A 15,720-nucleotide genomic window follows, 5' to 3' on the forward strand; every position below is an offset into this window, starting at 1 on the left:
AAGATAAAGATCTATGATAATTGCAGGGATACTCACACTTACATCTGTTCTCTTTGAAAGTCTCAAACAAACATGGGCAAAATAACGTTAGCATATGTGCCATTTGCTAAACCCTTTGTATCTGTGGCTGATGTTTCAATTACAGACGTGTGATGAAATATGCTCATTATGCTGAAAGCTGGTAACCATTGTCTTGGAAACTGCTTTTGAAAACTAGTAACTGCCAGCTTCAATTTGCCTTTCTGAATGTCACTCAAACACAGAGCAGGGAAAATGAGGGCTCTCTGATGCCTAGAGCTAATGAGCAATGATCGCAATTAAAGCTACCATCAAGAGGGTCAACACAGTGGTTTTGTATTTTCACAGTTTTAGCCGTTATTAATTGCAGCGGCTACAGCGGTTTTGTATTTGTGGAAAAGGAACACAATAATAGCAGGAAATAATACTGCTGTTCATGTCAATAGTACTGTACCATTCAGGGTCTCGGGCTATTTTATAGAAAGTAAATAAGAAGCAGTGATATGGTTGTACACTAAGAATTCAAAGCCCTGCTAATAAACAGCAATTAGCAATTTTGAGAATTCCAAGCTGGAAAATCAGGGTTTCAGAGCAACACTGAGTTTTAATTAACAACTGTCTCATTTCTATGTGAAGCTGGCATTTGCTTTAACATACAATTTAAAGTTCATGAGGAAAGAGCTGAGCAAGAAACGAAACTTGCTCCCATGGCACTGATGTTTCCCATAAGTCTCTCTCTCTCTCTCTCTCTCTCGCTTTCTCTTTCACTCAGGAAGCTTTCCGTTGAACCCCAAGATGATCTTTATTCTCCACTGACCCTGGATATATTGCTAATTAAGGTCCCAGAGCAGTGGTGGAAAGGAGGTTCAGGAAGATGAAGAGTTCAGCTGGTGGGTGGTCAATGTAGGAGAGCTGAGAATCCTGGCACAATGCCAGTGTGTGCTGTTAGAAGAAATTGATTTGAAGAGTGGGGGGAGAGCAGGATACAGCGTAATAGAATTAAGTCTGACAAAAGCGCTGACCTAGAGGTTAGATCCGAGAGACAGTGACTCTACAAGGTCAGGCAATACACTGAGTGTATTCTAGTAAGTCAAAAAAAAAAAAAAAAAAAAAAGGATGCAAAAAGAATTGAAGTGAATGTTGTTTTGAGGACAGATTAAAGAAATCAGAATGGATGAAGAAAATGTGCTATACTAGGTTCAGAGCCAACACTGTTTCTCAACAGACTAAATGAAATACTTGATAAAATATAGTAGATGGGATGACAATGTTCTGTATGAAATACATGGCAAAATTTGGTGCAGTTCTTCACTTATTTAAATGCATGCATTCACATACAATCCAGCTTATTGGACCAGAGACGGGCTACATGGATGAACGTGGTGAGTATTCATTCATTCATTTTCTACCGCTTATCCTAACTCCTCGAGTCACAGGGAACCTGTGCCTATCTCAGGCGTCAACAGGCATCAAGGCAGGATGTACTCTCATTCACTCACACACTCACACACTACGGACAATTTTCCAGAGATACATGATAGGTATGATTTTTATTATTATATTATTGCTTTCTAGTCTGATTACCCTAATGATGGATTTAATCCATGAAGCTAGTCCTAAGTGGTCTGAACCATCTTATTTATAGAAATAAACTCATCGGTATCCGTTAAAAGATATTATAAAGGTAAATGCTATCACCATTAGGCACTTATCTGGAACTTTTTGTATAAGTTAATTTTCTGTAACTTTGACAAAGAAATTTTCAGCTGAATATATAAATCTTTTTCTTTTTTTTTTCTTTTTTTTTTTTTTTTTTGGAGTTTCCATGATTTACAGCAAATTTTGTCAGTGGGGAAAAGTGAATTTAAATTAACTCAGTCTCACAGAAACAAACTATCAATCTTTCACTTAAATGCTCCTAATTTCTTTTGAAATATACAGAAAATTCAGAACATTTCCTCATTTTGAAAATAGTTGCTCTTGTGACTGTGTGAATGAAGAGAAAATGCATAAGTCTGGTTTCAAGAGTCAATCATATATTCATTATTGTTTCAACTACGGTAACAAGAACAATTACACAAACAACATTAAACATAATGAATATATAATTTGTCTCCAAAGATTTTAACATATAAGCCTACCTCAGGAACACTAAGCATGAGGCAGGAATGCACGAGGCAGGAATGAATAGATGAGCCAGGAACACATGAACAAGGGAAGCAAGATCATTACAGGGGCCCAATAAACCAAGCGGTTAAACTATACTGTACCTTCAAAACTTGCTAAAACTTTCTGTGCATATATTTTTAGTTATGCAGTGGATCGTCAGAATTTTTTTTTTTTTTTTTGACAAAATGAAGTCTACAGTGTCCTAAGATGCTTGTTCTCTTTATTCCGATCAATGATAATTTATGATATTTAGATAATTAAACTTGAAATTGTTCCAAATTTAATAACTATGTATATCTAATTTTTTCATGCTTGCACATCTTTTCCTCAATGACAAACCAAAGACTGCTAATAAGGCATGTAAATTGTGAAAGAAGGATCTGACCTCCCTTTCTCTATTAAACACACTCCCGCGAAGCATGAGCTCCCTAACTAGCATTCTCTTTTATCCTTTGGTTTACTTTAAATGCCAGTCACAAATTTAAGCATCTAAAATCATGAGAATATCATATTTTGGAGGTGTATTTGATAGAATAGACCGGGCTCTCGGACTTGAGAGCAATAAAGTGTGCTGCAGTAAAGCCACGCTCCATTTCTTAATGGCTCAATACACAATGCAATTTGAGAGGAAGACAGTTTTCACAGCTTTTTTTGTTCCTCATTCAAGAGCAATAATACGGTCCACAGGTAGAGCAGCCCATCATGGCCAATTGTTTCCCTTGCGTATGCTTCATCTAAGCTGGTCTAAGACCTTTTCAGCCTCATTGAACATCAATGGCCCCCTCCTGATCCCTGCTTACCTTAACAACATACTCAGGGATACTGCAGCACCACACTTAGGTGAAAGTGAAGAGAATGCACAAAGACAAAGAATTATTATAAAGAAATAAAATAACTATCCATGCTTCATTTATTTTTATTGAGATGCAGAAGCACCGTCTTGTATAATGTCTTGGTTGGTTCTATGCTCAGTGTTGTTTTTGTGCACGTATTCCCTGTGGCTATGTGGCTTTCCTCTGGGTTCTCTAGTTTATTTTTCAAATATTCACTGATAGGTGGACTATCCTAAACTGCCCCTTACTATGAATGAGTGTGTAAACGTGTGTGCATTATTGTCCCATCCATGGTGTATTTTGCTCTTACACCAAGTGTTTCTGTTTCCATATCCACTCTGACCCTAATAAGGATAAAGCTGGCACTGAAGAATGGATGGATTGATTAATGATTGGAAGGATGAATAAATGAATGGATGATTGAATGGGCGAATGGAAGGACGGATGGATGATTGGATGGATGCACAAAGGAATGGATTGGATACTTCAGGGCAGCGTTCATAGTGCTCCAGAACACCTGCATAAGCAGCTTATGACCTCTCGTATAATTGTACTGTAAATATACATTTATACAAGCTTATTTCAAAAGGTTTAAGCTCTTATAAATAATTATTTCAGCAATATAATATCAAGTATTAAACACTGTCCAGTGAAAGAAAAAATTCTGTTATGTTGAACTCACACAATGGTTATGGAGTGACCTGTTAAACACAAAACAAAATCTAATTTAGATTCAGGAAATTTACATAACGACATAAGTCTCATGCTGACATTTCCATTAATATTCATTAAGCATTAATTAGAACCAGAAATAAGAAATTTGCTTTACTTAGGACAATATACACTACATAACACTTTAATTGTAGTGACTAGTACCTGAACTAGAGTGTGGACTTCTATTTATTACCTAGTTATTGCTTACTGCCTGTAATATGGCCTTTACTTCTACAAGGTATATTTCTACAAGGTATACTCTCACTCACTCATTTTCTACCGCTTATCCGAACTTCTCGGGTCACGGGGAGAACATGCAAACTCCGAACACACAAGGCGGGAATCGAACCCCGCCCTGGAGGTGTGAGGCGAACGTGCTACCCACTAAGCCACCGTGGCCCCTACAAGGTATATTTCAAATTTTAAAAAGTAGGTCACTGTTAATAAAATAAGGATGTCAATTCATTCAAACAGATTCCTCTTTGAGTAAATTTATAGTGGTGGTGACTATAATATCCATTCATCTCTATTACACAAGCCTAAGATTCAAAGTGATTTGTCGCTGCCGAATTTTGAATCATATTAGTGAATCTTCAAGCTCCATTAGTCTGAATGAATGATGGGTCTCCAAGAGTCTGGAGGCAGCATTAGTTATGTTGCAACAGCATCTGGATATCCACTTTCTTTCCAATAAATGGAACCCCTCTTATATTAAAATTGACGTTGCTGTGAATCACTCTCTTTCTGAGCTATGGAAGGTTCTCCAAAATGCACTCAACTCAGTGCAGCCACTTCATCATCTCCCATATGACACGGCGCTGCATTAATACTGTTGGGGTCAGACATTGTGGACTCCACTGTGGTCTGCCAAGCAGCATGCTTTCTGATCATTATACCAAATTTATTCACTGGCTTGCAATCATTCTGAGCATTTCACTACCTTACTACTTTAAAATGATGAATATTTAATATGATTTAATATATGCTACAGATTATTTACTCTCAACCCATATTAAGCAATGAAGCAGACACTAAATATCATGTGTACAAGGTATCTTTTCCTATTAAGGATTTTGAACACGTCTTCTCAGCCTGTGGATTATTGTCCCTAACCTGATATTAACTTATATATGCAAGCAAGATTTGGGGGATTTACAAATAATAATGATAAAACAGCTTTTTTAATACGTTTAATACAGTATTTCCCATATTTCCCATAAAATAAAACAGCCTACGTCTCTATAACTACTCATATGTTGTCATGGTTATATATAAAACCTGAGCTTATATGTTTATAGTGTCATGTGATGACACTTGTACATGATTATACTGAATAATCATTAGAACCCTGTAACGTGACCTATGAAGCCTATCATACATTATAAAAAAAAAGCCATTAAAAGTTCATTGATAATGTGTAAAGTCAAAAGCATAATGCTCATAGTTGAATGCACAACATTTAATATAAATATAAACATGACAAAAAAATGCAAACATATATAATTTCTTTATTAAAACACTGTAGAGGTTATAGTGCAGTTCAGAGTACAGATTATAATGCGTTATGTAAGGTGACATTACAAAGTCATACACTTGTGTACACTTGTGATTTATGAGCAATAATGACCCGTTATGACAACGCTCATTTATAATGCATGAAATAGGCTTAGGTTTTCAAAGGAAGTGTTATAATATTGCTATTATGTCGTTAATAGTGTTCTGGATTATAACAAGCACTTGAGCACATTTAGATATTTAAACATGTTCAGTTGACCTAAATAAGACAGTGGTGTATGGTCTAATGCCTAAAGCAAGGGCTGTGTAATAGGGCATTATAACAGGCCATCAGTTCTAAACTCATGCTTTATAATATACTTTTATAAAAGCATTTATACAAGCTTTTGCCAGAAATATTGTATTATGAAGACTAGATGGTATTGAGAATGCATTTATAAAGAAATACAAGATTTATTGCAAAATACTGTATTTAATATAGTATTACCTTCACGTTTATCCTTGGTCGGGATTGAGAGTAGAGAAAACAGAGACTGAAATATTTATATTTTGGTCTTAAATTTTCATCAAGGTAAGTGTTGGACCGGGTCCTACCCTTCTGATAAAGAAATATGTGGATGAATCTCTCATCTATTTTACTTTCCACATAACCCAATTGCTATATTTATCATTTTTAGTAAAAACACTGTGAACTGAAATTCATCAACACTTCACTGTGACAACAGGCAGAAAAATAACAGCGACTCCTCTGCGTGACAGTGGCTTTGGCTCAGCCCAGTGAGGCTCCAATTTTTTATCAAGATTCATGGCTAAGCCTTCATCACCAAGCCCACTTTAATTTTCCTGTTCCACTTGGTTTAAGTGAGAAAAATCAGTATTAAAAAAACCCTCTCATGGTTTCAATATCCTGATACGTTGCTATGGCCGAAATGCTTTCATCAGAAAACAATAAGCTGTTAAGCCACATGCCTTCAATATGTATGCTTATGAATACAAATAAATAAGTTATGAATCCCACATCAAACTATCAATCTGTTCCGCTTTAATCTCAGTGTTTCCAGGTTCAAGCATATACACCAGCTCAGGCCTCCAAATGCTCTAGTGGCAATTCCCTGTCTAGGATCACGTTAGATGAGATGTTGGCGTGCTGAGTTGTGCCCTCAAGCACTCTATTTGGACAAAATGGCACTACACAATGTCTTCCAGAAACCACCCACACTCCCACCCTCACCCAAGCACACACACACACGCGCCTTTTCTTGCCACAGACTTCACACGTCTCAAGGATTTTCTCATGCAATATACAACAACAGAACAGCATGTCTACATCAAAGTGCTCCACAGAGGATGCTGTGGCACAATACGACATGAAGAGGCCAAAACAGAGAGATCTTTCAGTTCCAGCTGGCACTAATTCATGCTAATAATTAAAGGAATGGCACATAAATTTTCCCAAGGAACAAATTATATTGTAACATACACAACAAAATATCACAGCATGAGTTACTGATGAAAACAATTCTAATGGGAGAATGAGGACTAGGTAGAAGAAGTTACCAAACATTGTGTAGTTTTCTAATACAGAGAAGTCTGGTAATAAATTGGCTTAGTCACAAACCAGTCTCTCTTAAACCTGCTATATTTGACTCTTGTGAAAAATATCGTGTTTGTGAGCTTAGTCACAACAACCTGATTAAATGTCTAAAAGGAGGATATGTATCTGTTTAGTGCACCATATTTATATCTCTGTATATATACTACAGTATATATACCATATCTATACAGTATCTGTATTTGTATCTGTATCTGCACTTACATTTTAACATGAGGCACTCATGACCAGGTTGTTATGGAAGTTTGTTTTGTTTTGTTTTGTTGTAATTATTGTTTCAGTACGAAATGTTCTGAATTGTAATTATTTTGAAGATTTAAGTCATTGTTTTAATTATTATTTCTTGTGGCTGACTGCTGTTTGGGGAGATTATTATACTATTGTGAGATTATACTATTGTGAGATTTTATCTTACTGTGACTACTTTTATTTATATATATATTTAAAATGTATATATAATTAAAATGAAAATACAAATATGATTGATATAGGGTTCATAACTTGTCTCAACTAATTTATCTTAACTAGACAGTTTATTTAATCTATCTTGCACAGTTATTGTTTTTGTGTGTATTTGCTTGCAATGCTTTCTAATAAATGTATTTCTGTTTGGCAAAATATAGACAAAGCTTTATTTACACCACTTGGACCTGAACACAGTCATTCATAAATTAGTGACACCTGTTCATGCTAATGAATGTACTCTTTATTCAGCCAGTTAGCTTAGCTCTCCAATATTATTTGAGCAACTTTTTTTTGAAGATCCCCTTTAGACCCCTAGAACATTTAGATCTTCAGGTCTTGTGCTCTAATGACCACTAGTCTATGACTACAACTTCCTTTGACTATACAGTCCAAATAACTCTGATGAAAAATATCTATCACAGAAATAGTTCTTTAGGCTCTTACCTTTCACCTGTACACCAATTCGGAAGTAGACATCTGCGGTGCTAAGGTAGCGCTCCACCAGAATGTAGTACCATTGCTCCCAAGAAAGCAGTGGCACCTCCAGCTCACATGGCATGTTCTCTCTGCAATCCACAGCACTGGAGTTGTGGACTGGTGGAGCTCTAGCTCGCAACTTCAACAGAACTGGGCAGCTCTCAGTGCTCCTGTTCCGGGTGTTGCAGTCCACCAGCTGAACCTTTACTGAAGATATGTAGCTGGGGATAAATACTCTGTAAGACAAACAGGAATTAAATTTAAGTGGTTTGTTTGGTATGTTTGGACACAATTCCTTATGTTCTACAGTATTAAGTGTGGCAATATGTATGAACCTTCAGTCCTAAGACAATCTCCTGGAGCATATTTATTTTACACATACAGTATTATTACTATTGTCCAAATAATATTCGATGGAAATTCTGCTTATCATACTGCCCATTGATATCACTGCTAATATAATCAATACTATGTATCTATATACAGTATATGGAATATATATGCTTATATATAAATATTACAAATATACATCACTAGATCTAAATCAGACTAATACACTATTAAAAAAATAATTTCACGAGATGCTTTCTTACCCACTTCCTTCACACTTGAAGTAAACGTTATGCATATAGACAATTAAAGGTTCATTTGCAAGTTATTGAGTACAGAAATATTGAGAAGTGAGAAAATGAGAATGCTAGTTTCAGAGCCTCTCACATGTTCAGCAATAGAACAGATTATACGCAAGCGATAAAGATAAAGAGTAAAAAGATAAAGCAATGCTTAATAAAAGGACGCTTTTGGGTGGTTATGTGTCCAAACACAGTAATTAGAGTCCACAAAACCTGACAGCTGGCAAAGCCATGGCCACATACTGCTGACAATGTTGTCAACATTTCAGTGGGATACTTGCTAGCTGCAGTGGCACAAACTATCTGTGACATGCAAGGCTTATATTTTATACATATATATGTCTTCATAATTGTTTGAAATAACAGATTTGGTAAGTGCATAATGCCCATGTGACCAATCACTTTGCTATCATTTTCAGTCGCTGAGCAGTCAGAAGAATAAAGAGGTAATAACATCACTGTCAAGAGGTCACAGTTATTTACATGTTATTGAGGAACTTCATGTGAAAATGAAATGCAATGTAAATATTATTACTGTTCATAAAATAACAGTCATTAAATTCTAAAATATCTATTCTTCTAAAGTGGGCTGGAAAGTGGACTGGGTTGAAAATAAATCCTCAAACCTTCCTGGGCTTGGATCAACACAAATGCAGTTGAACAGGCTCAAATGCTTTAAGATGTTCTCTAGCATGCAGTTATTAATAGGTGTAATAGGCTTAGAGTATTATATAAGGAATAGTAACATAGGAAACTGAATTCCACAACCTGTTCAGAAAGTGAATACAAAAGAACCTAATGTTATACAGCATATAAAAGATTGATAACATTGATGATCTAATTATGGTGGCATCTGTCAGTGGGTGGTATATATTATGCAATAGTGCACATTCAGTTATTAAAGTTGATGTGTTGGAAGCAGGAAAAAATTAGCAAGTGTTTACGTGTATCTAATTATGTTCTACCTACTTTTGGGAAAGGCATTATGGGTGTGATGGTCAGATGTTAACAATCTTGGCCATATATTGTATATCATGTTCTCACATGTAATATGTCATATCTGCATGTAATACTGAAATTGGTTAATTGTGTTATGTTGAACCCTAAAGAGAAGGATAACTGGCTCAGGATTTCTTGTTATTCATAGACATAAACTAATTACAGACCTAGGCGAGTTTCCATTTTTTCCACCCATGACACAGTTCATTCTGTCTCCACTTTTGTAGCATGGTAATTAAGCAATGTGAACAAGGCATCAAACACTTAATCAAACAGAACGCATTTTGTTTACATGATCCATCACGACCGTTCCAGTAAACAGACTTCTTTGAATTTAAATTGTCTCTTTGGAATCTGCTCCCATTTCATTCAGGCTTAAATGATGTATTGCTATTTCCAATTTTCTGCACCGTTATGTTTATTTCACAAGTAATTAAATAATTTCAATTTCTGAGTAATGTTTATTCTGGTGAAAAGTTTATTAAATTGTGTAGTGAGCCTGACATGAGCTTGATTTGATGCCCATATTTGGACAATATATTTAGAAAAGGCTGCAACTCCCCGTTTTTATAATTGTGGTATATAATGGCATGTTGATTTCAGGGTTATCTTTGGTGAATTAAATAAATAAAATAATTATATGTTTCGGTATAAATTAACTATTTAAATAATGAGAATTTGAGTGCTGGTAACTAAATATGGCATGAATTGTGAATGCATTTTTTTTTATAAGGCTATGTACTGTACAGCACACAATAATGCTCTTTTTCAATGGTGATCTCTAGAGTTGTCTCTGTATCCTGAATGATTAAATATTAGTTGTCTGCATATTTTTTTTGTTTGTTTTCAATATCCAAGGCACTACAGAGGCTGAAAGTGTCCTCTAAGCAGATACAGTATTTTATTGACAGCAGCCAGAATGTGAGGAGAAGCTCATCATAAATTACAGAAATATTCTGACATAAAAATCATGGACTCTACTTTTTGTCCATTCACTTTTGGTCCATTCTCTTTAATAGAATGACACCCACAAAATAATCAGTAACAGTGCATTAAAATATTATCTACAGTATATAAAATTCAAACTTTTGTATTTCATGGTTTGAAGGTACAAAAAACAACAACCAGATATCATGAACAAACATTTCAATTTCTATTTTGTTCAATTTCATGCACAGGAAAGGGTATAAACACTAACCCTTTATATGATTTGGTGCTGTTTATTGAACTGAAGTGTTAAAAAATTTCACACCATTAATTTTCCAAGGTTATGCACTGCACTGATTTCACACCTATGTGTCTTAGATGCTTTCATTTCTATTTTAAGAAAGTGCTGCTTGCTATTTGAGACACTAATTAATATTTGAACATAATAATGATGGAGGCCCGTGCAAGAGAACAGAAAAAGATGTGCACAGAATGATGAAGTGTGTGTGTGTGTGTGTGTGTGTGTGTGTGTGTGTGTGTGTGTGTGTGTGTGTGTGTGTGTGTGTGTGTGTGTGTGTGTGGTACAGACATCCTGCTGTTAGTATGCTGAGGAGTGCTGCAAATGGCACAAACGTCCTTATCAGCCTCACTAAAGCACTGGAACCTAAAAAGATATCAGACTCATGATTGTGGAGTATGCCTACAAAAAATGAGCCTTTCAGCATCATCATATCAGGGAGCACTCTCTCATTCCTAGCTGGACTACTGCCTGAGTATATTTGCATGCTTGTGTGTGCTCATCTATCTGCATTTGTATATGTGCTCATCTTTCTGTTTATTTAGACTCCATGTGATGGTGTGCAAGAGTAAAATGTCCACTCACTTGTAGAGAACAGATCTGTTGTGACCTGGAATCATCTGGTCTATGAAGTAGCCAGGGTAGAGCACTGAAATCCCAATAAGCCTCTGGACTATAAGCTGAGGCTGGAAGAGGTACTGACATTCTTCATGAAGACCCTAAAGAGAGAGATGAAAAAACATAAACAAGCTGTCCTGATCACTAAATTCAACTTGCGCTTGGCTGTGAACTGAGATCAAAGCAATCATCAGGACCTACTGAGACCAAGTTACTGTCTAAACAAGAGGCAGCATCATGTTCCTTAACTGTCAGCTATCACTCTGTTGTGTGACAACACCTTTGCGTTGGATGCTGCTTCGCAACTCACGCTTCACATGGCAGAAACAGATCAAACACACGGCTAGCATAAACTGACACATGCGCTAGTTACTTTGCAAGAACATGAAATCCTTGACATTTGAGCTGTTATACAACAAAGAAATGAGTTATTCATCCATTTTTCTGTAATGGAAGCATCTAAAAGGATAACATTTTTTCAGCTGAAGATCATATTTAGGATTTAATGTGAATTTTATATTATAGCAGGAACTGACAAGCTCTGCTAGCAAAGAGATTGCTGGAGAAAAAACAAATAAAGAAGGATTTTAGTCTAATTTGTCAAATGCTCACATAGGCACCAACAAGACAATGGCATTTTCAATGAGAGTTGGCAATTCTATGAAGTAGGAAGAAAGCAACCTGGAAAGGTTATTCAGAGTTTATGCAAGTAAGAAGCAAAGCAATGGGTTGACAACCAATAAGAATGTGACAAGGTAGACTCTGTGCTATAAGCAGGATAGATAGAAATGTGTCAGGGGCTTCATCCACATAGATTTGCAGTTGGACACATTGTTTTGTATATGTTCTGCAATTGGCTATGCATTTATGTGTAGACGTTTAATACTATTCAGGCACTGCCAAGGAACCAATCCACTAGAGACCAATCTAGACATTAGAAAATGAAGCCAGTGGGAATGCAAGACAACATTTAAATCTAGCATATAGTACAGTATGCTGTCGAGAATTTAAATGTGTTTGGCCCAAACCAAATAGGCCTACAGATGTAATCAATACATGCCCTAGTTCTTATGTATGCTGATGTAAAATCCCAGTTGTATAACCATGTTGCACGATTCTCAGCTGCTGTTTGCTTTTGTGGAAGCCACTGGCAAGAGAATCACAGCTGAGATCCAAAGACTGCAAGAAAAACAAAGAATTTCCACAGCATCCAAAAGTCACATCAGCTCAAATTAAAGAACAGATGTGCTGTATAGATTCGCAAGGACAAATTTTCACATGGAGATTGCACAAGGGAATGAGGTGAGAGAGAGAAAGGTGGGAGAAAAAAGTGAGGGAGGCGGTTGGAGGGGTGTTCCATCGGAGCTTGTATTATTTATTATGGTACATGCTGCCAAATTACAATGCAGCATTTCATCATTCACCCTCTGGCCTCTCTCAGTAGCAGGTAGCCCTGTCCTCAAAGACATTAATCATTGTCAAACTGCGTCCAAATACCACCCCTCCTCCTCTTCTTCATCCTTCCCCCTCTCCTTCCATTCTGGTAGATTTTTCATGCTGAGTACGGAAATTCCCTCAACATTTCTCTTATACATGATCACCCCAACCTCTCAGGTGAGAACACTGGAGTTCGTGCAGCAAAAAAGCTTCTGTGTGACATCTTTTCTTATTTCTATTGACTTCTTCTGTTACAGTTCAGAGGGCACTTTGAGGTAGAATATATTATTTCATGGCTAACTGTACGTTCCAGATATGGTGATGAGGGGATTCTCATATATTTGAGACAGTCCTGACAGAGACATAGTGCAAATCAGTGACGCTTTCCCACTGAGGTCAGTCAGCCATGTTATTACTACATACGGTAGAGAACAAGTGGCTAATTTATCGCTGTACCTGTCGGCTCAATGCAGCAAAACAATAACCCTGAGACTGAAAACTACCTAAACTGCACACTACTCCTTACACTCATGTACTAGTATAAAAAATGACCAGGACTAAAGTAAGAGGAAGGAAAGAACTAATAGTCTTCTGGTGGAGTGCTATGACTTGTGTAATGATTTTAGTGCCTCAGTGATTACTGTTTAATTAATCTTCTAATCATCATTAATTATTTAACATACAAATTGGCTGAAAAGTTATTTTGTAATACATTCAGAGGTTTTGTTTGTAAAAAAAAAAAGTCCTAGGTGGGTTGGCTATGCTAAAATCCCCCTAGGTATGAGTGTGTGTGTGTGTGTGTGTGTGTGTGTGTGTGTGTGTGTGTGTGTGTGTGTGTGTGTGTGTGTGTGTGTGTGTGTGTGTGTGTGTGTGTGTGTGTGTGTGTGTGTGTGTGTGTGTGTGTGTGTGTGTGTGTGTGTGTGTGGATGTGGTACTGTGATGGACTGGCAGCCCAACCAGGCTGTATTCCCACCTCATGCCAGTGTTCCTGATGTAGGCACTGATCCAACACAACCCTGACCAAGATAAAGAAGTTACTGAAAGTGAATAGATAGATAGATAGATAGATAGATAGATAGATAGATAGATAGATAGATAGATAGATAGATAGATAGATAGATAGATAGATAGATAATATGTATATACTGTATGTTTTTATATACTTTACTATATAGTATCTCATTAGTAACTCCATTGTTAATTTATTCATTCTGGACTGTCGTGGTTTTTTTTTTTTTTTTTTTTGTGCTAATGGTCATGAAGCACATTTTCATATCTTTATAGGCTGATTTGTGGATCAGTGCTGTTGGACAGGTGTCATTCCACAAGCCATTTGTGGAGTCATGAAGTGTTCATTATCTCTTGTGTATCATCATGGTCTAATTCGCTCTCAGCTTGATTAGTGTGCTCATTCATTTTGTTACAATCTATCTAGCAATCACTTATCCTACCAGCCACCAGACCTAAAATTGTCTCACTGGGTGATTTCTTTTGGCTATGTGATATCTCAGACCTTAAATCTGGACATGCAGAAAAAAATAGTGTTAGCTTGATTTTATCATTGCTTTCTGATATTCTTATAACCTTGATTGCATAATTCATTAGCAATATCTTAATGATTCATTTGCATCCTTATAAAAAGCATTATTTAGATATTACAATTCTCAAACATCTTTCTCTCTCTCTTAGCTCATACTTTTCCTACTGTGGTGGCTGCTGATTTCTGATCAACACCCTACAAAGCACACAGATGCAGATCTGCCATCGGCTTAAAATGGTAGACTGGCAATGAAGGCAGGATAATAAGGATGGAAAGAGAAGTGAAAACCACCTCCACCATTAAATAACAAACTGGAGAAGGAGCCCCATCTGTTGTTTGTGCATGGCTGCAGACATAAAGCACAGCTGGTGCTGAAAATGGGAGGAGGAAGAAATATAGCTTTGCCTAAACCCTCCAAACATCCAACTCCCAACATCTCTATGATTCCACTGCATCATTTCAGCATTGTGTAACTGAATCCGCTTGGCATCCTTACAAAAGCTTTATTTAATCATATGACATGCAAATATACTTCAAATCTCATATAGTCTCTCTGCATGCAACAAGTGCCACAGTCTCAGATGTCTTTCCCTGTGCTTTTCTCATCTCCAGCTCCTGTAATGGCATGGATGTGCTTGAAAAGTCTTCCCTGTTGCCCAAAACGTCTCACTTTGTATTAGTTAGGTAAGCATTGGAAAAAAAAAATAAAATCCTGCACAGCTTGAACAGAAGCTGTGACTCAGATCATCTTACCGTCTAGCAGTTTTTTAGTCTAAGTGCCACCCTATTAAATTTTGTTGCCACGCAACCTGAGTAGACTAAATGGCTTCCCCACTGCCTCCTCACCTGGAAACACAATTAGAGTGTGTTTTGAACCATACAAGGCCAACACTCTGGGGAACTAGAGATTTAAGCTAGACCTTGCACCATTCTCACCATTCTCTAGTTTGGTCTTTGCTTCAACAAATCTCTGACTGGGCTTAATAATGCACAGCAGACCAGTGAGAATGAGTGTTATGAATAACTTTCCTGCCAACAGCAGCTGATTGAAAATGCTACAGAGAGACAAACCAGCACTAAATTGACAGATTTCCTCCACTTGTGTGGCCACAGTCTAAATCAAACCTTGGTGTACTGGGCGAAATCATATCTCCAGGCTCTTGACAGCTCCCAATTATCTCATTGATTCAGGAAGAGAGTGTGGTTAGCTGGAGACAAACTGTCATTGCACTGAGCGTTTGGTCATTGCTGATCCATAATAGCAGCTTGAGTTAGCAGAGATGCTCCGGTGAACTGTGCCACTTTGACTTTCTAGATGTTACATTGCAGAGGTGCTCACTGATTAGACACCAATATGGGGCTGGCTGAAATGGTCTTCTGTCCTTCGTGCATACTAAGCATTGACAATTTACCACAGTGTAAGAAATTTTGGAATTTCCAGCTACATAAATTTTTTCTTGCTTACA

At 36.9% G+C, this 15,720-nt stretch overlaps 1 protein-coding gene across 1 annotated transcript in view; it reads right to left on the minus strand.

Annotated features, from left to right (window-relative positions):
- tmem8b (transmembrane protein 8B) overlaps positions 1 to 15,720 on the minus strand; it is a 117,733-nt gene that overhangs the window by 48,963 nt on the left and 53,050 nt on the right. Inside the window, exons 4-5 of the mRNA XM_027138603.2 lie at positions 11,245 to 11,378; positions 7,771 to 8,039 (exon numbers count right to left, since the gene is read on the minus strand). Of these exons, the coding sequence (XP_026994404.1) occupies positions 7,771 to 8,039; positions 11,245 to 11,378 (403 nt within the window). The remainder of the gene's footprint in view (positions 1 to 7,770; positions 8,040 to 11,244; positions 11,379 to 15,720) is intronic.

This window comes from Tachysurus fulvidraco, chromosome 9, assembly GCF_022655615.1.
Source record: "Tachysurus fulvidraco isolate hzauxx_2018 chromosome 9, HZAU_PFXX_2.0, whole genome shotgun sequence".
Classification (NCBI taxonomy): domain Eukaryota; kingdom Metazoa; phylum Chordata; class Actinopteri; order Siluriformes; family Bagridae; genus Tachysurus; species Tachysurus fulvidraco.